We start from the raw sequence: 27,757 nt of genomic DNA, 5'->3' as shown, positions 1-27,757 counted from the left end.
AGAGGCAGTTTAGGAGTACTTGTATAGCGTGCCAAGAGGCTGCGTCTGTGAGCCCCGGCATGGGGAAGACGCAGTTGTTATGCTGTCTTTCCAGTTGCAAAGTCTCATTTAGGCTAACCTCTCCCCAGTCAAGCTTGAGTTCTACAGTGTCTTAGTTTACCTGGCTGGACTATACTGAGTCAACTCACTGCCTTTGTGATTTCCTCTTTATATGCATATGACTGTCATTTACAGCTTTGAAGCAGACTCTACTTCCCAGTGTCAACCATTAAGGACACCCTACTGTATTTGTGAAATCCCTTAATCTCTTAGCTGCCGCACAGTGCTGTGTCCTGTGGTCTGACCTTTTGCTGCATGACACAGCCCAGCCCCTCCCGAGGCTGCTCAAATGAACCATTTGCTTAACGTGAACTCCTTTGTCTGTAGAAATCCCACCCATTCTTTCAAGTCTAGAAAACTTCCTAAGTTACATAAAAAATTATAAAGTGTATTATAAAACTCTAAATTGATGAGATGGCCTTGATGATGAAAATTCTCTGGCTTTGATTCATTCCCCTAGATTTTTAGACTGATCTAAACATTCCACATTCTTTCCCAGTCTTTGGGGACAGAAAAACTTGGTAGCAGTAGTGTGCTTGTTCAGGGAATTCATGTGTTTAAATAGAAATGGATGCTTAATGTGTTATGTACTCAGGAGTTAAATAATTAATCATAACTGGATAAGACTTTTTACATATTTGATTAGATTCTATTAGAACTGTCTCCCATTGAGTGTGATTGGTTTTGTCTCTGTATTTTTATTTTATGTTTAAGTGCATGCCATTAGTAGCCATAAAAGATGCTTCCTTATTTGTCCTTGTGAAAGGAGGTTCTGGAGGTTTATAGAATTAGTCTTAGGGTGGAGGCAGTGAAAGTGCAGGACTTTAATCCCAGCACGAGGGAGGCAGAGGCAGGTTGGATCTCCAAGTTCAAGGCCATCCTAAGTTCCAGGTCAGCAGGGCTACCCAGAGAGAAACCCTGTCTTGAAAAACAAACTAAAAACAAAAAGTAGAAGCTGGTACAGAGAAGTGGTAACTGATATTATGGGCTAATAGGCTCTCAGCTGCAGACAAGTCCTGATCTCTAAGAGACACATAGTACATGATTCTTGAGTTATTTTATGTTTTCTAGCTACACTGAAAAAAACAGAGGTACTAACCTCCAAAATGTGTGTCAATGGTGGCTTTGATTTTTGAGATAGGGTCTTTCTATGCAGCCCATGTTTTCCCCTCCAGCTTCTTGAATTCTGGGATTACAGATGTATACTATGTAATCTGGCCTATGCTTTAATTCAAATGTGTAATATTGTTTTAAAATTTAAGTGAATTTGTTGCAAAGGAATTAGGAAAAAATAGCTACATAGTGAAGAGGCATGGTCAAGATTACTATAATTAAGTGATCAGAGTGATACCAGCAAGATACTGTGACACGTGTCAAGGGCACCCATTCCTGCTTTTTTCATGAACTCATAATCCTAGTTGTAAAAAGAAACACGTGAGTCAGATGTGTTGAAGGCATTGTACAAAAAACTGACTAGTGCTCTGAAGAACAGCTGTCATGAAAAAACAGTTAAAGATCAAGAAACTACCACAGCAGATTAGAAAAAAGAACAGTGGCTTATGGTGTCCAGGGTTGGGTGCTGATTTCTTGGGTTGGTTGGTTCATTGGGGGTACTTGCCCAAAAGCCCGTGCCGTACTGTTGAGTGTTTTAACAGGCCATTTATAGATGGGTAACCTAATTTAGAGATAAAGTAAGATGTAGATGCAGAAACAAAGTGTGCGGCACTTTCTCTGTAAGTAAGATGTAGATACAGAGAAAGTGCCACACACTTTGTTTCTGCCCCTGAAGAATTGTCTTCCAAATGGTGGAAGGAAGACAGTTATCACACAGCAGGTATGATAGAGCCATGAAACGTCTAAACAAACTGTATCATACCTGTTTGTTCAGAAGGGAAGAATAGATATTAAATATGGATGAGTGACTTTGCTCTTCCCTACCCAAGGAGGTAGGATCTGAGAACATTGAAGAACAGGCAAAGTTCCATAATGATAGTCATTGGAAGGAAAAATATGTATCATAGTAGAGATCTCCAGCTCTTGAATCACATAGATCAGTTCTGACACTTACTAACAAGCTCATGGAAGGACTAGGGCGTGGCTCAGTAATAGAGCATTTATTTTCATGTACAAGCCTCTAGGTTAGTTAGATCTCTAGCATTAAAAGGGAAAAAGCTGACTATGAAGAGATACATGTACTATTGATGTACTGCACCATGAAAGGCATGGGGCTTAGAAAGTAGAGAATATTTTGGGAGAACACTGAGTATTGTTCAGAAAGGTGAATTAGGATATGATGGTATTTTTTGTTGGTTCTTGGCCAGAGTTACATGTGACAGGAATAAAGGATCTGTATTTTAAGATTCATTTGGGAACTGAAGAGATGGCTCAGTGGTTAAGAACACTTGCTCTTGGATAGGAACTAAATTCAGTTCCCATAATCCACATGTAGACTACCAGCTATCTGTTACTTGAGTTCCAAGGGATCCTGCTCCTGCTCCTGGCTTACTCTGGCACTGCATGTACATGGCACACACATGCATATAGGCAAAACATTTATATACATAAAGGAAAAGTAACTAATTCTGCTAGCACCTTAGCTCAGTTGTAGGGGACTTGCCTAGTGCATACATACACACAGGTGATTGAGTGGGAATATAAGTATGAAGCGGTTGTTGGAGATTCGTATAGGCTGCTGCTGCCTTCTCTCCTTGGTTCCTTACTACTGTTACCTTACAGTGGGGATATCACATAAATTGGACCATGAGTATGGTATTATATATATCTTTTTTGTTTTGTTTTGTTTTTCAAGACAGGGTTTCTCAGTGTAGCCCTGGCTGTCCTAGTGCTCACTCTGTTGACCAGGCTGGCCTGGAACTTAAAAAGATCCATCTGGGAGCCGGGCGTGGTGGCGCACGCCTTTAATCCCAGCACTCGGGAGGCAGAGGCAGGCGGATTTCCGAGTTCGAGGCCAGCCTGGTCTACAAAGTGAGTTCCAGGACAGCCAGGGCTACACAGAGAAACCCTGTCTCGAAAAACCAAAAAAAAAAAAAAAAAAAAAAAAAAAAGATCCATCTGCCTCTGCCTCTCAGTGCTGAGATTAAAGGAGTGCACCACCACGCCCAACTGATATGATATATACTTATTGGGGGGGGGGATTCATTGATATGTTTAGATATATTGATTGAAAATCCCTTTCATATTTTATATTCATATGTATTTCTCTGTGTGTATGGGTTTGGGTATGGTTTTGCTATACAGCTCATACTCGCTGCTTTTGAAGTAGACATCTTCCTATTTTAACAAGTGCTGGGGTATAACAGATGTGTGCCATGACTCCAAGCTCTCTCTTCTAAAAGAACAACTTGAGTAGATAAGAGTTAGCACTTCTTCTGACTTCCTGTTGAAAGAAGTTTCACGGGCTGGAGAGATGGCTCAGTGGGTAAGAGCACCCGACTGCTCTTCCGAAGGTCCAGAGTTCAAATCCCAGCAACCACATGGTGGCTCACAACCATCCGTACTAAGATCTGACGCCCTCTTCTGGTGTATCTGAAGACAGCTACAGTGTACTTACATATAATAAATAAATAAATAAATCTTTAAAAAAAAAAGAAAGAAAGAAGTTTCATGGTATCTATTTTTAAAGTTGGTTAGAGTGTGCTGAGCAGAGGATGCTGTTACTGAGTTATGATTGTTTTCTCGGTATGTTCTTCTTGGATGACACTAGTGTTGCATGTAAAGGTTTTGGAATTTGACAGCGAAAGAACTACAGTCACTACTTGTGACAGTACCCATGCATGAAGGACTTACAGGCACTGGTCACTTCACTTTTAAAGTCCATTACCCTTATTGTTAAGGTAGCTTTATATCTAAATTTATGTTTATAATACTGAAGACTTCCCATATTTTATTAAGGAAAGCTTCTAATTATAAGAGCTTAAAATTTCTACACTTATTTAAATATTTTGTGTTGTGGGGCAATGCTTGCAACAACTGTTGTGGAGGGATTAGAGGACAACTTTGGGAGGTGTTTCCACTGTGTGGCACAGAGCATTGTGTTTGGTGTCAGGTGCCTCATCTGCAGAGTCATTGTTCTGGCCCCAATATCACAGGCTTTTTCTTGGTTTTTTTGTTTGTTTGATTGTTTATTTGTTGTTTTTAAAGATAATTTTGTAATTATATTTACATACAGAAAACCTAGCAGTGTATATTTAACCCAGTTTAGTGATGAGTTTTTTAGCCTTTGCCCTTTCCAGCTTGGCAATGGGAGCCACAGACTTAGGACCCAGGATATTGCCTCCTTTGTAGCAGCAGATCTCATCATCTGTCGTTGTAATTAGTCCTAATAGCTTTTACTATTGTCTTCCAAGTTAACCTGTATGAGGGCAACAGTGGTGCACATCTTCCTGTGGTCCAGTCACCCAGCCTGGCCTTTCCCTTGATGATTCAGTAAGAGACCCCCATCTTTCAACACAGGGCAGGCAGGAAAACCACCAGCTCAATGGGGTGTGTTGTGGGTAGTTACTATCAGCTGAGCCTTCTTCTCTACCAAAGTGGTGACTATATTGATCCCTGCTCAGTCTCTTAGTTGGGGTGTCCCCCTTGCCAGCAGCTTTCTTCTCAGCACAGGCAGTAGCCTTTGCTTCTTCTCCTACTTTGTCTCTGGCTTGTACTTATGAGCAAGCTTAAATAGCTGGCAGGAGATACTTTGAGCACCTTGTGAGATCTCTTTTGGGGTACGTGTCCTCCAAGCTCCCTGAACACTGCTACAAGCTCCTTTAATATCCTTTACCCACGCCCCCATTGGTCCCAAGAAGTCATCTCTTCTAAACAGCAGTTTCTAATTGTCTGACATCATCTGCACCAGCAAGCCTTGGTCTCTCAGGCAGTCCTTAGTTAGGTCCTTCTGCAGGAGATGCTTTTGCGGCTGTCTCGCCCCCCACCCCCCACCCCATCGTTTACACAGAGGTGGCCCCACTGTTTCTGCTACATGTCTACCCTTTTGTTTTTAGATTTTGACAGCCTAGTGGGAACTGGGGTGCCATTGCCTTGACATTGTTGACCCTACCTCAGAGGATTCCCAATATTCTGGACTATATATATCTTGGGTTGTCCTGTCTTCCAGGATCTTACCTGTCATTGACTACCAGCCCTCAAAGAGATATCAGTCCGGAGGCATGACACACAAGGGGAAGATTAGGAACAGCCTACATGGTGGTCTCATGGATCTTTGCCATCCATGCTTTGATCATTTTCTTGGGAAGAGGGGGAACGCAATCAGGACTTTCAAGAGCCATCATCAGCACCTGGAGGGTCACCTTATTTATAGACCACTGCCTGCAGATATGCTGTGTGAGACACTTAAAATAATTATTAATATGACCATTCCTTCCATCATAGCATAAGTAGCTATCCTCAAGGGGTCAAACAGCCTCTTAATTGTCCCACACTTTTCCCAAGAACCCGGAATCTAGGAAGAGCACAGATACCCTGCTTGCATTGAGGTCGCATCATGCCTAACATGATGCCATAGGTTAGATTACTATGAAAGTCCTCGATAGTCATATTGTGTAACCAATACAAAGGCCAACAGAGGAGACATCAGTGGTAAAGCAGAGAATTTCCTCCGTGGGCCAGGTGCCTGCTATTCATCGTGTAGTAGTAACTAAGTCCCTGAGAGGCAAACCCAAATTCACACTGGAAGAGAAAAGGCCAGGGTAGGCCAGGGAGTTAACTGCTAAAGGCAAAAGAATGGAAGGCAAGGGCACTAAAGCCCAGAGCTCATCGGCCCTCCCAGGCTGGAGAAAAATTAATAAAAACAGTATGTACATTACTTCTCTCAGTCCTGGACTACTTCTGGCTCCTTCATCGCCCCCTGGTCTATGGCCAGTAAGCATATCAAAAGTAATGCTAAGGTTATATTCCAAATTAATCCTAGCCTGATTCTCAGCCAAGTCATGATATGCAGACCTCCAATTAAGAAACACGGTAGGGGCCGGGCGTGGTGGCGCACGCCTTTAATCCCAGCACTCGGGAGGCAGAGGCAGGCGGATTTCTGAGTTTGAGGCCAGCCTAGGCTACAGAGCGAGTTCCAGGACAGCCACGACTACACAGAGAAACCCTGTCTCGAAAAACCAAAAAAAAAAAAAAAAAAAAAGAAACATGGTGGGGTTGAGCACTGCCTTAAGGAGATTAGAACAATCATAATAGGTCTGGATACTTGTTCAAAATAAGGGGAATCTGGGCCAGGATCGTTGGCAGCTTTTCTGATTAGTGCCAAGTCGGCCAGAGGAGTGGGAATCCAGGGCCTAGTCTCCGCATCGGGGCTCAAAGGCCTTATGCCTGGACGGTGTACCCAGGATGCGGAAGGCGGGGATGGCGGCGAAGGCGTTCGGAAGCTGATCCCTGGTACCACAGTTTGGGAGATCAGCCCCTATGTCAGGTACCAGAATAAATCCAGACCAAAAGTGAAAATGAGCAAAGAGAGAAATGTTAGCCTCTGTATACTCACCTAGACAAAGACAAAGAAGAAAAGATGGCCGCTGCGCGCTCCCCACAGCACCGAAAGACAAACAAAAAGATGGCCGCGGCATGCTAACCCTCAAACCAAACAGGGACCAAAAGCAAGGTCACTGGGACATACCAACAGAGAAGACAAGACAGAAATGAGGTCTATGCACTCACCTTCGAGGGACCTACAACAGGGGGCCAACTCACCGAAGAAGCAGACGAAGGGGGGGGGGGTGCATAGCAGCAGCACCGCGAGAAGAGCAGATGAGGCCGAAGCACCAGCGCAGTCCTTGCAGCAACAGGCACAAATGAGGCCCAGAAAAGGAGGTACGAGTAGCCAGAAAATGAGGATGATGAAGTAGTCCATCAACCGTGCTGGGTGCCAGACGTTACCTGTGCCCTGGACGCTTCCCTACCCTACCTGCACTTGGGGTTTGAAAGTGAGGTAGCACTGAATCAACAACACAGACAGGAATGCTCTCTCCAGCGCCCCCAGTGGTGCCAAGAAAGCACCTCTTCTAAATAGCAGTTCCCCATTGGCCGACAATGTCTGCACCGGCAATCCAGTTAGATTTTCCTGTAGGAGATACCTTTGCGGCTGCACAAGCCCAGAGTTTCTCTAGACACCGCCATTACTACTAAATTTTTGAACCATTTCAGATGAGTCTAATTTGAAGTGATTATGACAGTTTTTTTTAAGTGTCTTACATTTTTAGAAATCATAAATTTTTTTTAAAGCTACTTCTTAGGTTCTCCGGCTTAGGAAATCCCTAATGTGATAACAGAATAGACTCATTTTTCTAGCCTCAGGTAGGATCCATCTAACTCATTATTTGTATAAATAACATATGACATTAGTTCATTTACATTGTTGACAGGCAAAAAATAATATGCCTTTACAAATAACAAATTTTAAGTGTGTGTGTGTACGTACACGTATGTGCCTTTGCATAGGCTTGGAGGTCTGTCCTTACCTTCCACTTGTTTGAGACAGGGTCTCTCTTGTTTGCTACTGCTGGGCAGGAACCTCTGAGGACTCTCCTGTCTCCATCCCCTGTTGCCTTAGGAGCAGAGGAGCACCGAGATTCTGAGATTACAATAATTGACTAGACTTGGCTTTTTGTGGGTTCTGGGCTTTCAACTTCAGGTCCTACTCTTACACAAAGTACATTTCTTGATGTAGCTTCTGGTCGTCAGACATCCAAGTATAAGCACCGGTGATATTTTGTGTTTCTTCTTCAGTCTTAGGAAATTCAGATTACTTTCCCATTTTCAACTTGAACAGTATCTGTCCACACCTTGTTATATATAGATGGGACTATTTGTGCTTCCTTTGATAATATCTGATGTCAGACCCACAGAGGTTAAGTAACTGCCCAGGGACACTGCACGTTGACTGTTACTATAAATGTGACTCAACATTCTTGTCATCTGGAAATTTATCTCAGCAGTGCAGCTCTGACTCTTGGTCACTGTCCACTTTGACAGCTTAGAGATCATCACATTGCTTCCTGTGGAGGCTCTTCATCTCACCTCGCAGCCAGCTGTTCTTGAACTGTTCAGCATGTCTGAGGGACGAGGCATTCTTACTGACGAGAGTGTGTTACTACTTATCTTGGGGGGGGGGGGGTAAGGTCTCACCCTGGCAGACCTTGAATTCATAGAGATCCGCTTGTCTCTGCCTAGTCAGTATGTTTTTCTTTTTTCTTTTTGTTGTTGTTGGGGGTAAGGGTGGGGGTGGGGTAAGAGGTTGGGATTCAGAACAGGGTTTCTCTGTGTAGCCCTGGCTGTCCTTGGAGCTCTCTGTAGACCAGGCTGGCCTCAGACTCAGAGATCCACTTACCACTGCCTCCCAAATGCAGGGATTAAAGGCATGTACTCTGGCCCAACACAGATGCTTTTTCTTTCATGGTGGCCTTCTCTGAAGAGCACCTATTCTTAGCACTCTTCACCCTGTCCCTTTGAGACGGACTTTACACTGAGTCTGGAGTGAGGCTGCTAACCTGCAAACTTCCTGTCTCTGCTCTTCCCACGGCACTAGTGTGAGCTTTGTGTATCATCATGTCCAGTACATGGGTTCTGGGGATTTGAACTCAGGTCCTCGTGCTTACAAGACAGGTGCTTTTAAGCTGCTGAGCCATCTCCTTAGCCCTGTATTTTCACTTTCAAAGATCAAATAGGATCTGTAATTACCCATTTAATCCTTTAATGTCCTTTTGTTTTATTAGCAAGGTTCCTTATTAGGTGAAATTATACACAATATAATTATATAATTGCTACTTCAGATCTAAGGCAGGAAGACTAGAAATAATGTTGGGCTTTTTTTGTTGTTGTTTTTTGATGTTATTTTTTTGTTTTTAATTTAATTTTGTTTGGTTTGAGACAGATTCTTACTTTGTAGCTTTGGTTGGCCTAGAACTTGCTATGTAGATCAGACTGGCCTCAAATTCATAGAGCTCTATGAGAGGCAGAGCTCTGCCTCCCTAGTGCTGAGACAGATTAATCTTGACTTTTCAAAGAAGTCTTAGCATGGTAGGTCGTAATCACAGGATTTGGGAGGCTGGGGCGTGAGGGTTATTTAAGACCTGCCTGGGTGGTGACCTACACCTTTAATCCCAGGTAGGTAGTTAGATCTCTGTGAGTTTAAGGATAGCCTCGTCTGCATAGTGACTTCCAGAATAGCCAGGGCTAATGTCTCAAACAAAACAAGACCAGTTTCTGCTATATAGTCAATACCTGACCAGCCAGCCAGGAAAGACCTTGTCTCACAACCTCCTCTGCAAAAAATATTGATACTGGGCTGGGTGCGTAGTTCAGCAGCACGATGTTCCCCCTTGAAGGCACAAGGCCCTGGACTGGATCCCTCGCACTGACAAAGCAAAAGTGATTGTGCACTTAGAATGAGCAGTTGATCATGAGGAAGTTGTGAGAAGTGAAGTGGGGGGAGAGGGGGTTGTAGGTGGGGGGTGTTAGGTGTCAGAGTTGAAGGCTGTAGAGTCAGTGTGCCGTTCCTTAGATGTGGATGGTTAGAGCTAAAAGAAGTACAGAAGGACCCTCCCCTAATTCTGCTACAGACAGACTGTGTTTCTTGCAGCTATTGAGAGCTTGCAAGGAAAAGTTCCGTCTTTAGCATACATATTGCAGAAGATGAAGTGGTTGTGTTTTCTGTTGGTCTGAAGAAGAGAGAGTGTGGGAACTGCTAACCTCTGACAGGACTTTGACCAGTACTGCGTACTTAGCCATACGCCCAGATAAGCTGTCATGCTTCGTTGCTCTGTTTCCGTGTTAGATTCTGCTAAAAATAACACTGTAGACACTGAACCGCAAGTCCAAGACCTTAAAGTGTTATTGGGCAAAATTCCAGATCAGAACTCTTAGGAAACTCTAACCCATGGGATTTTAGAGACTTACTGTTTCCTCTTGAGAAGTATGGTTGTGGTATACAGCTGGTGATTTTAAGAAATGTCTACTGGCTTGGGGGAGAAGGGCTGCATTTTTGAGTAGGAAAATGTCTTAAATTGATTTTGAATAAATATTTTAGTCAGCACTTTGAACTAATCTTCAGGTAGCTGATGCCATTACATCCTTGTGGTCGATAGCTTTCCTCATCTTGTGGCTGACTTCATAGATTTATAAAAGCTTTCTGTTCATTATTATTTTGGTATGCATTTTTGTTTCTGATTGTACATAGTATTATACCTGGTAGATTTTTAGTGGAAAAATAATTTGGAGAGCAAAAGATACCAACTTGATAATGTCTTTATTGTTCCCTCAGGTTTAGCTTGAAGGTCACCATCTAGAGAGGCCTTTGAGACCTACCACCTCTGTTGAACAGACTATACATAATTTTTTAAAAATAAAATAAAAATGAAATTGATCATGAGAGCATGCACCTTTAATTCCAGCACTCTGGAGGCAGAGGGACGCAGATCTCTAAGGCCAGCCTGGTCTACAGAACAAGATCCAGGACATGGAGGGCTACACAGAGAAACCCTGTCTCAAGAAATTTTTGTTCAAATCTAATAAAAATGATTTTTTTTAGAATTGTTAGATTGGATCTGCATAGGACTAAAGTAGCAAAGAATTTGTATTAGAATAATAACACAATTCAAGGAGAACTGACAACATATTATCTTCAAAGTTGACAAAGCAAATATGAGAGTAAGGAAATGGAAGAAGCCAAAATGTTTGAGTTTGTGGGACATAAGGGTTGCATGCCATCATTAAATACAGCACAGGGGTGTGAAGAAAGGGCAGGGCAGAGAAGGAACATGAATCTGATGGTTTGTTCAAGTGCTGCTGTTGGTGGTGAAGGAAGGTGAACCGTTAGGAACCTAGCAAGCCCCAAATAAGGGATTTGTAGGGCATGGAGATATTTTATGTTTTTCAAAGATAGTGTGTGTGTGTGTGTGTACCAGCAGAGGCTAAAGACACTGGATTCCCTTAACTGGAATTACAGGTGGTTGTAAACTGTCAGATGTGGGTGTTGGGATTCAAACTCTCTGCAAGAACAGTGTGTGCTCCTAATCTCCTAACTGCCGAGCCATCTCTTCAGCCCTCTTCAAGGTAGTTTTCAAAGTCTTGTTATCAAAGAAAGAGAAGAGATTGTAGAAAATGAGAAATAGCAGAAAAGCAAATACTTGGGAATATCTCAAAGGGTTTTGACAGTTTTCACGAAGTCTGGTATAGTGAATATTATTTGTTAGGTCTGTAGATTTAAATAGTTATTATTGATAATGCTTTTGTCTTGAATGAATTACTTAATAAGTATTTTTTAATATAAAAATGTTTCTGCAGAGAGGAAATTCTACATGGATACTGCCTTTCTATCCTTTTTTTAAAGATATTTATTTATTTATTTATTATATGTAAGTACACTGTAGCTGTCTTCAGACACTCCAGAAAAGGAAGTCAGATCTTGTAACAGATGGTTGTGAGCCACCATGTGGTTGCTGGGATTTGAAAGCAGGACCTTTGGAAGAGCAGTCATTGCTCTTAACTGCTGAGCCATCTCTCCAGCCCTGCCTCTCTATTCTGATTGTGTGGTTGTGGCTGTGCAAAGTTTTTATGTTTGCTTGGTGCATCCTCTAACTGTCTCTCTGTCAGCGTAAGCTCAGAGAGTTGACTGTGGGATTTCTTCTTATTTGCTGTGTGACATTTGATTGGAGAGAGATGGAAGACATTATTTCCATCTTTCATTTGTTGCTAGAGAAAAGTAATTCTTGAAGCCCTCCCCGCTTTACATAAAGAGCAGTAGCTATCTATTGTCAAACCACGGTCCTCCTTCTCCTAGTTTAGAGTATTTCTGAGTGTTATTGACCAGAAATTATTGACCAAAATAAATTTATTTTCATGTTCATATTAGGTTCCTTTTATGGTGAATTCAGTGCACTAAAGAAATATCAGTAATTTTACATTTTAATTATTGTACTTTGCTCATTTGTAGGCGAAACCTGACCAAATTATCCCTGATCTTCAGCCACATGCTGGCAGAACTGAAAGGCATCTTTCCGAGCGGACTCTTCCAGGGAGACACTTTTCGGATTACTAAAGCCGATGCTGCCGAATTTTGGAGAAAAGCTTTTGGTGAAAAGTAAGTCTCTAAATGATGACCCTTATCTATGAGAAGCTAAAACTCATATTAGGAGATATTTGTTTAGAATTTTAAATTATGAACTATTTAAAACACAGTGTGGGGCTGGTGAGATGGCTCAGCAGGTAAGAACACTGCTCTTCCAAAGGTCCTGAGTCCAAATCCCAGCAACCACATGGTAGCTCACAACCACCCATAATGAGATCTGGTGCCCTCTTCTGGTGAATCTGAAGTCAGCTACAGTGTACTTGTGTATATTAATAAATAAATCTTTGGGCCGAAGCAAGCAGGGACTGAGTGAGTGGAGTTGACCAGAGGGAGTGGGGCCAACTGGAGTGAGCAGGGTTGACCGGAGCGAGCAGACATCCTAAAAAAATTCAATTCCCAACAACCACATGAAGGCTCACAACCATCTGTACAGCTACATACATTAAATAAATAAATAAATCTTTTTTTTTTTTTTTTTTAAGCAAAAACACAGTGGGTTAGCAAGATGGCTCAGCAGGTCAAGCATTTGCCACATTAACCCCACAGCTGTGTCTGATCCCCAGTCCATGTAAAGACAGAAGGAGAGAACTGACTCCATAGAGCTGACTCTGAAATTTATGTGTGCACCGTGGCACTTGCAGTCTGCATTCACATATAAATACATACCACCACCACCAGTAACAATGCATTTTTAATTATTATTATTCATTATTATTATTTGTTGTTGGTAACAGCTCAGGCTATCTCAACTGTAGACCAGGCTGGCCTCAAATTCATAGAAATCTGACTCTGCTCCAAAGTGCTAGGATTAAAGGCATGCACCACCACACCCAGCTAACCAAAAAAAAAAAGCCCAGGGACAATGGTGCGTGACCGTGGTCCCTTTACTTGGGAGGTGAAGGTAGGAAGATGAGAATTAACTAGCCTCAGCAACATGAGACGCCCCCCTCTCAAAAAATAAATAAATAAAAATATGACTGCCAGATGATGGTGGCGTGCACCTTTAATCCCAACACTCAGGAGGCAGAGGCAGGCTGCAGAGTGAGCTCCAGGACAACCAGGCTACACAGAGAGACCCTGTCTCAAGCAAACCTTGGAAACAAAACAGACCGTGGACAGGATTTGGGGAAGCTGTGCAGCATTGACTTCCTAGATTTGCTAGGGACACTTGTTTCTCCCATCTCTTTGAGACAGGGTTTCTCTGTGTAGCCCTGGCTGTCCTGGAACTCACACTGTAGACCAGGCTGGTCTCGAACTCAGAAATCCGCTTGCCTCTGCCTCCCGAGTGCTGGGATCAAAGGTGTGTGTCACCACGCCCAGCTTTCTCCGATCTTTTTATTTTAACCTCTTGATTGACTCTTTGTGAATGTCACAGCATGCATCCCAGTCCCACTCATCTTCCAGCTTCTTAGTTTCCTCTCTACCTCCCCCTCAAAAGAAAAACTCATTGTGTGTGTCACAGTGTGCCGCACAGGATACTCTTTGGTTCCTTGCAAGTGTTCATTGGTCTAGTTCAAGGCTCCTGGCCTTTGCTCCACTATTAACACTGGATCCTTAATACTGCTCCTTTCGGCCATCCTAGTGCTGCCCTGTGCTATGGAGATCCTGAAGCTCTGGATAGACAGGAATGGGTGTCCTCATGTGCTCCAGCAGGTCATAGATGGGGTGGATGTTGGGGTGAGCCATCTCAAAGCCCCGAGCATGGGTGGTAGCTGAGCTGATCAGGCCTTCAGCTTCCCTGCACACATGCACACCACTAGGGCTAGCACTCTCTCTTAGTGCTACAGCTGGCAATGGGTAGGGCCAGCTTACCCACCCCCACGACATTATGGCCATCTCTACTGTGCTACCCAGACAAGGTACCGAGTCCACTCTTCAGAGTGCTGCAGTTGAGGGATGGGGGTGGGAGCCCAGTCAAGCTCATGGTCGGTGCTTTTGCTACCAGGGCCAGCTCCTGTACTGCCCAGGTGAGGTGCAGGGCCCCCTCTCCTGAGAGTTACAGGGCCAGCTGTCTCACTCACTCTTGTGACCTCCTGCTGTTGACTGCTGAAAAGCTGCAGGTAGGGGAATCTGGCCTTTACTTCTCTGTATGCTCAACAGAGGAGAGGCAGAGCCAGCTTTTCCACTCCCCTCAGGGCTGACTCAGCCTCGCCCCCTCCACCAAGGCCAGCTCTACTGTGCTACCCAGCCATGGTACTACAGCTAGTGAGAGGTTTGGCTAGCTGACATCAACGGGGTCCCAGGCAACAGCCCAAAGTAGGGATAGCTGCCTGCTTTTGGTGGTAATATGAGCCATGGACATTGACACAGACCCTTGCTGCTGCATGGCCACAGGCTTTCAGTATCAATATGTGCTGGCACTTCACCATGGCCTCAGGTGGCAGGGCAGGCTACTCACATCAGGCTGTTCCTCTCCACCCCTGACCCTTCCACCCCATGTCCTCTCCCACCCCTTATCTCCAATACGGCCTCTTTTTTTAGTGCTCTAGTGCTTCTGCTTCTCTTTCTCTCCCATCTTTCTTTCTTTCTTTCTTCCTTTTTTTTTTTTTAAGATTTATTTATTGATTATATGTAAGTACACTGTAGCTGTCTTCAGACACCCCAGAAGAGGGAGTCAGATCTCTTTATGGATGGTTGTGAGCCACCATGTGGTTGCTGGGATTTGAACTCCGGACCTTCGGAAGAGCAGTCGGGTGCTCTTACCCACTGAGCCATCTCTCCAGCCCCCTCTCCCATCTTTCTACACCATACTTGCACATTGTAGTGGCTCTAGCTGTGGACCCCACGTGGTGGGCAGGCGTCTGGATGTCCTTTCTCCATCTTTAAACAACTACAACTTCAGTTTAGATAGTCCGTGTTCTTTGATTAAATATTCTTCCTTTTCTCTCCCTGTCTATCCTATTAATGAGCGTTTACATTTCAAATTATGGGCTTAAAATGTTTTTACTCTTTGTATATGTATGTGTTTATACCTGTAAATGCAGTGTCTGCAGAGGCCAGGAAGGGTGCCAGATCTCTTGGAGCTACAAGTGGCTGGTTGTGAGTTGCTAGATGCGGGTGCTGTGACTTGAACTTGTGTCTTATGGGAGAGTAGTACCTGATATTACCACTGAGCCAACTCTTTAGCCCTATAAATTATTTACTGTTGCAAACAGTGAGCAGTGTCATAATTATTTTTGTAAGCTAGAATCTCTCCTTAGTTATATAGCTAAGAATATTATTGGTAAATTGTGGAGTTTTACCTGCCCCTCCCACTGAGTATTGCGTAATTGCTTTGTATGAGTTTATATTCTTCTTTTTTGGCACTTTACAAGACAGGGTTTCTCTGTGTGAGGTTCCGGGCTGTCCTGGACTTGCTCTGTAGACCAGGCTGGCCTGGAACTCAGAGATTTGTTCTGCACAACACTTGCCTAGAATTTATGCCCAAAGTTCAGTCTTTAGCAGGGGGAAAAAATACTACTAATAAAAAAAATGTTAATGCTGAGCAAGGCATGGTAGTTCACACCTATAACTCCAGCACTTGGAAATCTGTTTGAGGCCAGGCAGCAACACAAAAGTTCTTGGTCAGCATTTTTGCCCTCCAAAACACTAATGTCTGGCTATAAAATTATAAAGAGTATACTGCTAGTCTGACATACCAGCAGCCCTGGTTCAGTTCCCAACACCACAAAAATAAAATTAAAAGTCTGTTACACAAAATAAGAACTGGTGTGATTTTCAAAGCTCAGATAAAGCCAGGTAGGATGGTGCACCTTAGGAGGGAGGGACAGGTGGATCTTTCTGACTTCTAGGCTAGCCAAGCCTACGTAGAGAGACCTCTTCTCCTGAGAAAAATTTAGTGTAGTGGTCTGCACCTCTCAGCATGGTGAAGCTGAGAAGGAGGATGGAAAGTTAAGGCTGACCAGGATCTCTATGGTAAAACTGATAAAATGAGGCATGACCTCATCTTTCTTCTGTGCTTCTAGGGTGGAACAAATGCTGTAGGAAGATGAAAAAGGGATCAATATATGATATTTTTGGCCAGGAAACTGTAGAAAGCCATCTCTGTTACTCATTAGGAAGTCAGCAGACATCCTTTACTTCCTTCTTTCTGTTCTTAGTCTAAATATAACTTGGCTTCTGAATTGGCTTGAGAATTGCTGTTAATATTGGGAGCCTAATGTGTCTTGCTTGGTGTCATTTGATGATAGTAGTGTCTGCAGTTGCCTGTTCTCACCGTGCCTTCTCACCCATCCCTCCCAGGACGATAGTCCCATGGAAGAGCTTTCGACAAGCCCTGCATGAAGTGCATCCCATCAGTTCTGGGCTGGAGGCCATGGCTCTGAAGTCCACTATTGATCTGACCTGCAATGATTATATTTCTGTCTTTGAATTTGATATTTTTACACGGCTGTTTCAGGTATGATTCTAAAGTCATTGACTAACCTGCTGCTATTTTTCTAAGGAGAAAGTGCTTTTTAAAAAAAGATAAAAGTTGAATATGGTGGTTTGCAATTATAATCCTACCACTTAGGGAGTCAGGCAGGAAGATTGCTGAGTTCAAAGCCAGCCTAGGCTATAGAGTGAGTTAGAGGCAAGCTGACAGCACCTGCTGCTCTTTCAGAGGACCCTGGTTCAGTTCCCATAGTGACTGTAACTCTAGTTCTAGGTGATACAATGGCCCTGTTCTGACCTGTGGGCATCCTAGGTACATGTAATACTCATACATACTTGCAGGCAAAATATTCCTATACATAAAATAAATTACACACACACACACACATATATATACATATAATATATATATATATATATATATATATATATATATTCATAACTCGCTAGACATGATAGCACGTTTCCTGTAATAGCAGACCAAGGGAAGCTGAGGTAAGAGAATAAAAGGTCATGACTAGCCTGAACCACAGGGTAAGTTCCAAGCCAAGCCAGATATGTGTGTGCATGCATGTACACACAGTAAGACATCTCAAACAAAACAAGATATGTGTGTGCATGCATGTACACACAGTAAGACGTCTCAAACAAAACAAAATTTTAAATGGCTATATAATCTTTTGTCTTGTGTCTTTTTGGTTGTTCTTGAATATCCTCTCACATTATTTTAATGTCATAAAACTGACAGAAAGGGATATAGTTTATCCCTTTGGGGTAGGCAAGTGGTGGCAGAAATAGAGAGTCTATTAAAAACAAGGGAAGGGGAGAGGAGGGAATAGAGACTGTAGTTGGGAAGTAATATATGAGAGAAGAGTAAACAAAAAAGGAAAAAAAAAGAAAATATAGAGGATCAAAAGTTTAATGCCAATTAAGAGAATCATCCCTACCTTGGATATTTAAATTTATGTAGTGATCCTTTTTTTGAGAACCAAAATTCTTGAGAAGGTGCTCTGTGTTGAGAAGAGACCCCGTGCCCATGTTCTCCTGGGTAAAACCCATATGCAAATACAAATGTCATCCAATAAGTTTGAGAAATGCTTTTTAAGAAGAATAAGAAGAAAAGAAAGATAAGGAAGGCATTCCCAAGAGTTGGAAAGGTGATGGGCTCAAAGCCTATCCTTTTATTCCTTTGATGTGTGTGTCCAGCTTGTTTTTTCTGTTGTTCAACTCTTTCTTTTTTTTGGGGGGGGGGGGGGGACCAAAATCGTATGTAGCCCAGAGCAGACTCAAGTTTGTTATATATCCAAGGTTAGCCTTGAACTTGTGACCCATCTGTTTCTACCTACAGAGTGTTGGGATTACAGTGTGTACCACCATACTTGGCTCCCTGTTGCATTCTAGATTGTTAACCCTAAAATGCTTTGGTATTTCAATGTGTGTGTGTGCCAGCTTGAATAAACATTCATTCATTAAGGACTTAATAATTGCATATATAGACCCTATTCTGTTTTTCTGGGTTTTATTATTATTTGACTTTAATACTGGTTAGAATTGCTGAGTAAATTTTTGTGTGTGTCATCTTCTCCCTATAAAGGCAGTTTGTATTCTTAGCTCTCAATGTTTCTACTCTCCCAAATAGATTTGTCTTCCCATAGGATGACAATAGAGAATTTGGAACAAACCTGAATTCTTAATTGAGAGTTGAGAGTTTTTTTTTTCTTTTTTTTATTCATTGTTCTAAGGCTGGGTGTATGTGTACACTGAATGGTCTGTGATGAATGTTTTCTTTCTCTAGCCCTGGTCCTCTTTGCTCAGAAATTGGAACAGCCTTGCTGTAACTCACCCTGGTTACATGGCTTTCCTGACATACGATGAAGTGAAAGCGCGCCTGCAGAAGTTCATCCACAAACCTGGCAGGTCAGTGAGCTTACAGGTCTCCTGCTGGCTTTCATGACGCTCTTAGGAGTTGAAGGAACGTAATCATGTTGGTTCCCAAGTGGCCCAGGTTTAGGGATAGGATTGATCTGTCCGAGGACTTGACTTAATCAAATCCTGTGATTTAGTAAATGTTTTTAAGCCAATCTGGAATGGGGTTTATGCTGGTCCTTGGGAGTCCCAGTGTGTAGGAGCTTGGAAGGCTGAAACAGGAAGATGGTTTGAGACCACCCTGAAATATATCACAGAACCCTATCTCTAAAATTAGAACAATGAAGTTAAATGTCTTTTGCTTCTGCTCTGAAATCATTAGAGAAGCTGATTTTTTAAATTGGAGCTTGAAGCCATGCCTGTGCGCATACTAAGCACTCACTCTCCCAAGCCACGCCCCAGGCCCTGGAACGTTAGTTTCAAGTCTCTTCAGGTTAGTGTAAAACGAAAGGAGTTTGATCATTACATTCTTATACATCGATTTTATTCGTATTCACCCTTTCCCCCATAGGAGCTATTCTTAATGATCTTTTTGATTTTGCCTTCTATTGAATACCAGCATATATATTGAAACTCGTGGTCCTCTCTGTCCTCAGTTACATCTTTCGGCTGAGCTGCACTCGGTTGGGTCAGTGGGCTATTGGGTATGTTACTGCCGATGGGAACATTCTGCAGACTATCCCACACAATAAACCGCTCTTCCAAGCACTGATTGACGGCTTCAGGGAAGGCTTGTGAGTATTGCTGCTTTCTGTTTTCTCTCAGAATCTAGGAACTGGAGGACTTCACTACCTCTTTGTTGATGGCTTCTAGTGCATATTTCTTCTGCAGGTGACATTTTAGGAATGTATTAACATGCCACCTTGCTTTGGCCTTGAGGTTGAAGCAACTTTGCTCATTTGAGGGGGTTCTCTAGGTATGAGATTGACTTTCTTTGTTGTTCTAGTTATTACTACAAATATACTTTACCTCTTTTTCCGGATAACTTAGTTTTAAAGCCAAATTAGAATTAAAAACTATGCCAAGGATCAGGACATATTCAGCTGCTTATTTAAGTAGTCAATATGAGAGTAATTAGATGTTCCAATGACAGCAGACCTTGGTTGCCTTCAACCTAGTTTTATTCTGGTTCAGCAGGTTTTTTTCAAGCCTTGGGCTTTTGTGATATATGCTAATATTTATGGCTAAGTTCTCACTCCTGAATTATTCCTGTGGGAATTCAAATTCATTTTCAGTCAATAAACACTGAAAATACTGCTGTGGGTATCAAAAATGAGCTGTGCTCTAAAGTGACAGGAAAATTGGTTTTCTATTATGTATCATCTCTTCACTGGGGCAAGAAAACATTCTGCTCCTAATACTGGAGCAGTCTAATGCCAGAAACTACTTAGAGATAGCCCCGTGGCTTCATTTGCTTTTTATTACAGCACTTGTAAATTGGTGTCACGTGAAGTTGTTAGTCAAAAGCAAATGTAAGGCAGGACATGGAGACATGCACCATAGTCAGCACTCCAAGAACTGGATGGACTAAGCGGATTGTGAGTTTGAAGCCAGCCTAGGCTACATAATGAGGCCCTCCCTTAGTAATCAAAAACAATATATTTATTTGTGGCTATCCATTGAAAATACAGGCTGACAAACTAACCCATCTGCTAGTTGTTTGATAGAACCTTCAGGCCAAGGTGATAGTGACTTGGAAGTTTTGTTTGAGATAGGGTCTCAGTTTAGGCTGGCCTAAACTCATGTGAACCGGACTGGCCTCCAGCTCAGAGATTTGCCTGCCTCTGCTTCCCAAATGCTGGGATTAAAGGTGTGTGATACTACACCTGGCTTCTTGGTGTTGCTGTTTCTGTGTATGTCTTGCCTGTGTGCATGCCTAAATAGGTACCACTTGTGTCCTATTATCTGAGGAGACCAGAAGAGGGCATCAGAATCCTGGAACTGGAATTACAGTTGTAAGCCTCCATTAGGGTGCTGGTAATCAAACTTGGATCCTCTTGACTGTAGGAGCACAGACCTTTAATCCCAGCACTCTGGAGCTAAGATCGCTTGAGGTTGAGGTCAGTCTGATCTACACAGTAAGTTCCAGGAGAGCCAGGGCTACACAGTGAGACCTTGTCTTAAAATAAAAACAAAAACAAACAAAAAACAGCACCTCCCCCCTCCCCGCACCCCCCCCCCTCGGAAGTCCTCTGGAATAGCAGCCAGTGCTCTTAACCAAAGAGCTATCCCTTCAGACCCTTGTTACTTGTTTTTAAAATGTCATAGTTCTCACTTGTCTATTTTAGTTTGTACTAATAAATTAGCCTTTGTCTCTTAAAAGCTATTTGTTTCCTGATGGACGAAATCAAAATCCTGACCTGACAGGTTTATGTGAACCAACTCCTCAAGATCATATCAAAGTAACCCAGGTGCGTTTTGTTTTATAACTATTGCTGGAGCCAGACTTTTGGATAGACTTGATGACCTCTATTATAGAGTCTAAGTAATTGCAGCAGCTAGATTTTAAACCACTGACTAGTAAGTGAGTGTGTGTGTGTGTATGTGTGTGTGTATGTGGGGGGGTTGTGTTGCATGTGCATGTGGAAGCCCCAAGTCAGCATCGGGTATCTATGTTAGTCACTCTTCCTCAAGCTCTTTTGAAATGGTTCTTCCTGACCCCGGAGCCGACTGATTGGCTTGGGTGCTGGCCGTCAAGCCTCTGGGATCCCTTTGTCTCTGTCTCCTAGCAGTGGTGTTACAGATGTGGACCACCACACCTGGCTTTAGGTGGGGCCTGGGGATCTGAACTCAGGTCCTCATGCTTACACAACAAGCAATTTTTCTCCTGTCTGTGCCATGTCTTAAGCGTCTATTGTAGCACTTGTATTTGAATAAATTGACAGTTTTTGGTTATTCTGTTGCTTATTCAACATGTTCTCTCTCATTTTTCTTTCATCAAAGGAACAATATGAATTATACTGTGAAATGGGCTCCACATTTCAACTGTGTAAGATATGTGCTGAGAACGATAAGGATGTGAAGATTGAGCCCTGCGGACACCTCATGTGCACATCCTGCCTCACGTCATGGCAGGTATGGATGTCCAAACACTGCATTTTTTCTATGAATCATTCTGAATTTATTGATAGAAAGGGTGGGGTAAGTTTAGCCTTTTTAAGTCCCCTTCTCTTTTTGCTTGCTTTCTCCCATTTTGATTTTTCAAGGTAGTGCCTCATTTAAGTACTGCTGGCTTCCAAATCAAGAATTTGACCTCAAATTCTTGTTCCTTCTGCTTTGATCTTTATGACATTACAAGGGTGGGACATGGTACCTGACTTTCCTCCTTTTCTAGATTTTTTTTAGCGATTTATTTATTTAATTTATATTAGTACTCTATATAAGAGTCTTAAGAAGTCATCACATCTCACTATAGATGGTTGTGAGCCACTGTGTGGTTGCTGGGAATTGAACTTATGAGCTCTAAGAGCAGTCAGTGCTCTTAACTGCTGAGCCATCTCTCCAGCCCCCTTTTCTAGCTCTTTTTCTGGATTCCAAGGAATGCTAAGTATACACATTACCTCTGAGCTATATCCTCATCAACTGTACTTTAACCTCTGGAAACTGTATCTTCTAGTAAGTAAGTATGTTAAGCACTTTCAGAAGTATCTGTCACTGTCATCTGCTTCTTCTGCAGGAATCAGAAGGTCAGGGCTGTCCTTTTTGCCGATGTGAAATCAAAGGTACTGAGCCCATCGTGGTGGATCCGTTTGACCCCAGAGGCAGTGGCAGCCTATTAAGGCAAGGAGCAGAAGGTGCTCCTTCTCCAAATTACGACGATGATGATGATGAACGAGCTGATGATTCTCTCTTCATGATGAAGGAGTTGGCAGGTGCCAAGGTAAGGGGGCACTGGAGATACAGCTTGGTATTAGAGTGATGTCCTGTTCAGCATTTCTATTATTGTGATAAAACATTGACGGAAAGCACGGTGAGGAGAAAAGGGTTTTTATAGCTTGTAGTTCATCGTCTAGGGGAGTCAGGGCAGGAACTCAAGGCAGTATCTGGAGGCAGGAACAGATGCACAGGCCATAGAAGAGTGCTGCATACTTCTTAGCCTATGAGAGAGAGAGAGAGAGAGAGAGAGAGAGAGAGAGAGAGAGAGAGAGAGAGAGAGCGAGAAGAGGTTATATGGACAAGGCTGGCATGTTTTTATTCTCCTGAATGCTAAGATGAAAGATGTATCCCACCATACATACCTGGCCTCAGCCTGCTTTTGTATAGGTCCACCTGCCCGAGGATCACACTCACCCACCCACAAGGGGCTAGGAACTTCCAAATCAACCAACCAACCCACCAGGTCATCCAGCCGACTAGTAAGGTGCTCTTCAGGCTTGCGTATAGGCCAATTTTATGAAGCATTTTCTCAGTTGAGGTTCCCTTCTCTCAGATGATTCTAGCTTGTGTCAAGCTGACAAAAAACTAGTCAGCCTAAGTGATTTCCTAGTATGTGTAAGACCTAGGTAAGAGCCTTACCCTGGCTAATTAATTAATTAATTAATTATTTTTGCCATATCCTTAAAGCTGAATTTGTGACTGGACATATGCTTACTTGCTGTTCTTTCTGAGGGTAGAAACTTCCAGGACTTTTATGAAATACAACTTTAAAGTTTTTAAATGAAGACTTACAAGGCGTGCATTATCCTGAAGCTTAGGTCACTGTAGGGTGTCGTGTGGAATCAGGAATCACAGATAAGACTCTTGGGGACCTAATAGCTTGCTTTCTTCTCTTTTTCTATTTTTTAAGATTTTACGTATGAGTATTATACCTATAAGTATGTCTGTGCAACATGTATATGCCTGGTCCCCATGGGCACCAAAGAGGACATTAAATTCCCCAGAACTGGAGTTGTGGGTCGTTGTTAGCCACCATGTGGTGGCTGGGAATTGAATCTGGGTCTTCCACAAGAACACGTGCTCTTTACCACTGAGCTAAGTCTCTAGTCCTAGTAGCTTTGGTCAGGAAGACAGTATAGGTGCAGGTAAAACACTGTTTAGCACAGGGAGACAGTGGATGTTGTTTCAATGGCTGGGTATATGTTTCTTAAATATTACGTGTATTTGGTAAAAGGAAAGAAATGAAGGCTTGGTGGCATGTGCCTTTAATCCCAGCACTCCAGAGGCAGAGGCAGAACCAGGTAGATCTCTTAAGTTCCAGTCCAGCCTGCTCTACAAAGTGAGTTCCAGCACAGCCAAAGCTTCACAGAGAAACTCTTGGATCTGTAGCCATGTAGAAATAACAAAACTAAAGTCCTCATTGCCACTTGGTTATCTCTGGTGATTTGAATGAAAATGGCTCATGCATTTGAATACTTGCTCCCTAGTTGGTGGAAGGATTAGGAGGTGGGGCCTTCTCACTGATAAGTGGATATTAGCCCAGAAACTTAGTATACCCGAGATATAAGATACAATTTGCAAAACACATGAAACTGAAGAAGAAGGAAGACCAAAGTGTGGACACTTTGCCCCTTCTTAGAATTGGGAACAATCACCCATGGAAGGAGTTACAGAGACAAAGTTTGGAGCTGAGACAAAAGGATGGACCATCTAGAAACTGCCATATCCAGGGATCCATCCCATAATCAGCCTCCAAACGCTGACACCATTTCATACACTAGCAAGAGTTTGCTGAAAGGACCCAGATATAGCTGTCTCTTGTGAGACTAGGCCGGGGCCTAGCAAACACAGAAGTGGATGCTCACAGTCAGCTATTGGATGGATCACAGGGCCCCCAATGGAGGAGCTAGAGAAAGTATCCAAGGAGCTAAAGAGATCTGCAACCCTGTAGGTGGAACAACATTATGAACTAACCAGTACCCCGGAGCTCTTGACTCTAGTTGCATATGTATCAAAAGATGGCCTAGTCGGCCATCACTGGAAAGAGAGGCCCATTGGACACGCAAACTTTATATGCCTCAGTACAGGGGAATTCCAAGGCCAAGAAGTGGGAGTGGCGGGGTAGGGGAGTCGGGGGGGGGAGGGTATGGGGGACTTTTGGGATAGCATTGGAAATGTAATTGAGGGAAATACGTAATAAAAAATATTATAAAATAAAATTAAATTAAAAAGGAGGTGGGGCCTTGTTAGAGGCACTGTGTCTCTGGGAGTAGGCTTTGGGGTTGTCACAAGCCGGTATCATTCTCAGCTTTCTCTGCCTTCTGGTTGTGAGCTCTCAGTTGCTGCCTCAGCACCATGCCTGCTGCCATGTTCCCTGCCATGATGGCCATGGACTCAAACCCTCTGCAACAGTGAGCCCCAAATTAAATGCTTGCTTTTTTCTTTCTTTTTGTTTATTTGGTTTTGGTTTTTGTTGTTGTTATTGTTGTTTTGTTTTTGTTTTTTGAGACAGGGTTTCTCTGTGTAGCCCTGGCTGACCTGACACTCACTCTGTAGACCAGGCTGGCCTCGAACTCAGAAATCTGCCTGCCTCTGCCTCCCAAGTGCTGGGATTAATGACGTGTGCCACCTCGCCCAGCTAATTAAATGCTTTCTTATGAGTTGCCTTGGTGTTGGTGTTTGGTCAAAGCAATAGAACAGTGACTAAGGTATCACCCCACAGTTCATTTGGTTTTTCTTAAGGGATATGGCGTTTCCAGGCTGAAACATGTTAATGTATTGTGCAAGTCTGTCCATGGGTTGGATTTGTAGCAGAACTGTGGGGTAAATGCTGTGGTGCTTGCACTGAGGAGGGCCGTTGTGATAAAGGGTGTGGTGGCGGGCACTAGGGAGGCCTCCTGCACTGAGACACATACACATTTAACAATAAACTCAGGCCAGCCTAGGCTACACTGAAAGGTTTTCTTTAAAAATAAAACTTTTGTTAGTACTGAGGAAAATAACTGAGAGAAGGTATGCATAAGAATACCACAAAGATAGTAGTATTTCAATTTCTTTAGTGAGTGACAGATAGGTAGTGTTATTCTTTGTAACTTTCAGTTTATTTTGAACTAACTTTTAGAAGGCATTAAAATCACACCTTAGAGGTGTACGAAAGCACGAAATTGCCTGTTCTTCATACTCTGGTGGCTGTCATTTGTTGTGTGTGTGTGTGTTTTTCTGAGCTGCACCTTGAATTGAGCCCAAGTGAGGCGCATGCCCTCTACCACTGAGCCCCATCATAGATTTAAGGTTTTGGGTTTTTTCTTAAATATATTTCTGTTGTATAAAGTGATGATTTGTTTTCTTCACAACCTAACTTTTTCTTGAAATAATTATTTCTCTGGTTTTTCTAGAGAAATAATATCAAGTTGGCATCTGTCACTCACTACCAAGTAAACTATGCTCTCAAGCAACTTCTCAGGAGGCTGTGCTGAAAGACCAAGGCTGTAAACATGCTGTATTGTAGTAGACAGAATACAGTACAGTGTGTGAGATGAGGGAGTCACCTGTGCTCTCTCCATCTCGACTGTCGTTCTTAAGTCTGCTTTCTGTCATCATGGGCCTTCCCCTTGCTTCTCCTGGGACATGATTGCTTCTCCTCTGTTCAAAGGCTCATTTCTTATATCCCATGTTGTCTTTTTTCCCTTTTTGAGGAAAATATGTCCTTAAAATACCTCTCCAGGAGCCTGGTAAGATGGCTCAGTGGTTAAGAGCATATACTGCTCTTATCCAAGTTGTGTTTCCCAGCATAGATGTCAGGCACTGCACAACCACCTGTAACTCCAGTTCCGGGCGGGAGGGGGGGGAAACCAACTCCTCTGACCACTTTGTGGTCACCTGCACTCAAATACAGATGCCTACACATAGACACATATACATACTGAAAGCAGTAAAAATAAATCTTAAAAACAATCTCTATAAAAAGGTGAAGTGGTAATCCTTTTTGGGCTTTGATGTATTTTTATCAGAAGTTTAGTGTGCTGGCTAGATTTATACCAGCTTGATATAAACTATAGTCATCTGAGACGGAAAAAATGCCTCCATAGATCAGGCTATGGGTCAGCCCATCATGGGTGGTACCATCCTTGGGCTGGTGGTACTGGACTTTATAAGAGAGCAGGTTGAACAAGCCTTGTGGAATAAGCCAGTAAGCAGCTGTCCTCCGCAGCCTCGACATCATCCACTCCTGCCTCCAGGTTCCTGTCCTGACTTCCTTCAGTGATGAACAGTGATGTAGAAGTATAAGCTGAAGAAACCCTTTCCTCCCCAAGTGTGATTTTCCTGGTGTTTCTTCACAATAGTAACCTTAACTAGGACAAGTGGCTAGTTCTAGGATTCTAGTTACAAACATCCCGCTGAGGGAGCTGGAGAGGTGCTCAGTGACGTAAGGGCTCTGGGTGCTCTGTGCTCTTCCAAAGGACTTGCGTTCCGGGCCTGGTGTCCTTGTGAAGTGGCTTACAGCCACCTACACTGTAACTCTAGCTCAAAAGGATCTGGTACCCTGCTCTGTCCTCTTTGGCCTCCTGCACTCAGTTCGCATTCATTCACACACACACATACAGAGACGGGCAGACAGACAGACTCTCTCTCTCTCTCTCAAAACTTAAAAATGAAATAAAAAATTTTTTCAGCTCTTTTTTAGTTCACCAGAGCTTCTTGGACTTCTGGGTCTGAGGCTTTGCTCTTCCATATCCTTGCTCTCCTGCTGGGAATCATGGTGTTTATTTTTTTGTTTTTTATCTAGTTTTCATGTTTGCCCTGCCCTTGGTTTCTTAGAAAAGTGAAGGCTGTCACAGTGCCCAGCTCAAGAAGCTTATTATTAAAGTCAGCTTAAAAGAGAAGCAGTAGATTTGAAGGTCTTTAGAGGAGATCAAGTGCTGGACTAGACACTGGTGGCTACAGAGAATATGTTACCTATTATTATTTGTGTATGTATTTTTTGTGCATGACTGTATGTGTGTATGTGTGTGGCGGCGTGCTATGGCATTACTGTGGTGGCCAGAAGACAGTTCTGTGGAGTCAGTTCTCTCCTCCAGGGCTCGAGCTCAGACTGCCAGGCTTGCAGAGCAAGCATATTTACCTAGCTTCTTGACAGTGTCCTCTTTTCCTCCAAAGATGAAGAGACAGAGCATTGTAGTGACTTTAAAACTGTAAGGTAGGTTCTTTGTGGTAGAGCTGCCTTTCTAAATGCATCTGCCTCCATGATTGACAGCGCCTGCTTATGGTGGTTACAGACATAGTCCGGGGTTTCAAAACTATCTGAGGCTTAGAGCTCTATGGGAGCCAGCTCTATGGTCACATAGTATCTGCTGCCTGTAACTTTGGGATTGAAGATGCTCTTCCCTAAACAAG

General features: G+C 43.0%; 1 protein-coding gene across 2 annotated transcripts in view; it reads left to right on the top strand.

Moving 5' to 3' along the window:
• Positions 1–27,757, top strand: part of Cbl (Cbl proto-oncogene) — an 82,267-nt gene that overhangs the window by 41,337 nt on the left and 13,173 nt on the right. For both annotated transcript variants that reach the window (XM_021171455.3, XM_021171454.3), the window contains exons 3-9: positions 12,053–12,199; positions 16,430–16,586; positions 18,357–18,478; positions 19,084–19,221; positions 20,811–20,898; positions 21,431–21,562; positions 22,164–22,367. In XM_021171455.3, the coding sequence (XP_021027114.1) occupies positions 12,053–12,199; positions 16,430–16,586; positions 18,357–18,478; positions 19,084–19,221; positions 20,811–20,898; positions 21,431–21,562; positions 22,164–22,367 (988 nt within the window). The remainder of the gene's footprint in view (positions 1–12,052; positions 12,200–16,429; positions 16,587–18,356; positions 18,479–19,083; positions 19,222–20,810; positions 20,899–21,430; positions 21,563–22,163; positions 22,368–27,757) is intronic.

This window comes from Mus caroli, unplaced genomic scaffold, assembly GCF_978045245.1.
Source record: "Mus caroli unplaced genomic scaffold, Mus_caroli_1 scaffold_11, whole genome shotgun sequence".
Lineage (NCBI taxonomy): Eukaryota > Metazoa > Chordata > Mammalia > Rodentia > Muridae > Mus > Mus caroli.
The sequence above is the reverse complement of the archived record's forward strand: the minus strand, read 5'-3'. Positions and strand labels throughout refer to the sequence as shown.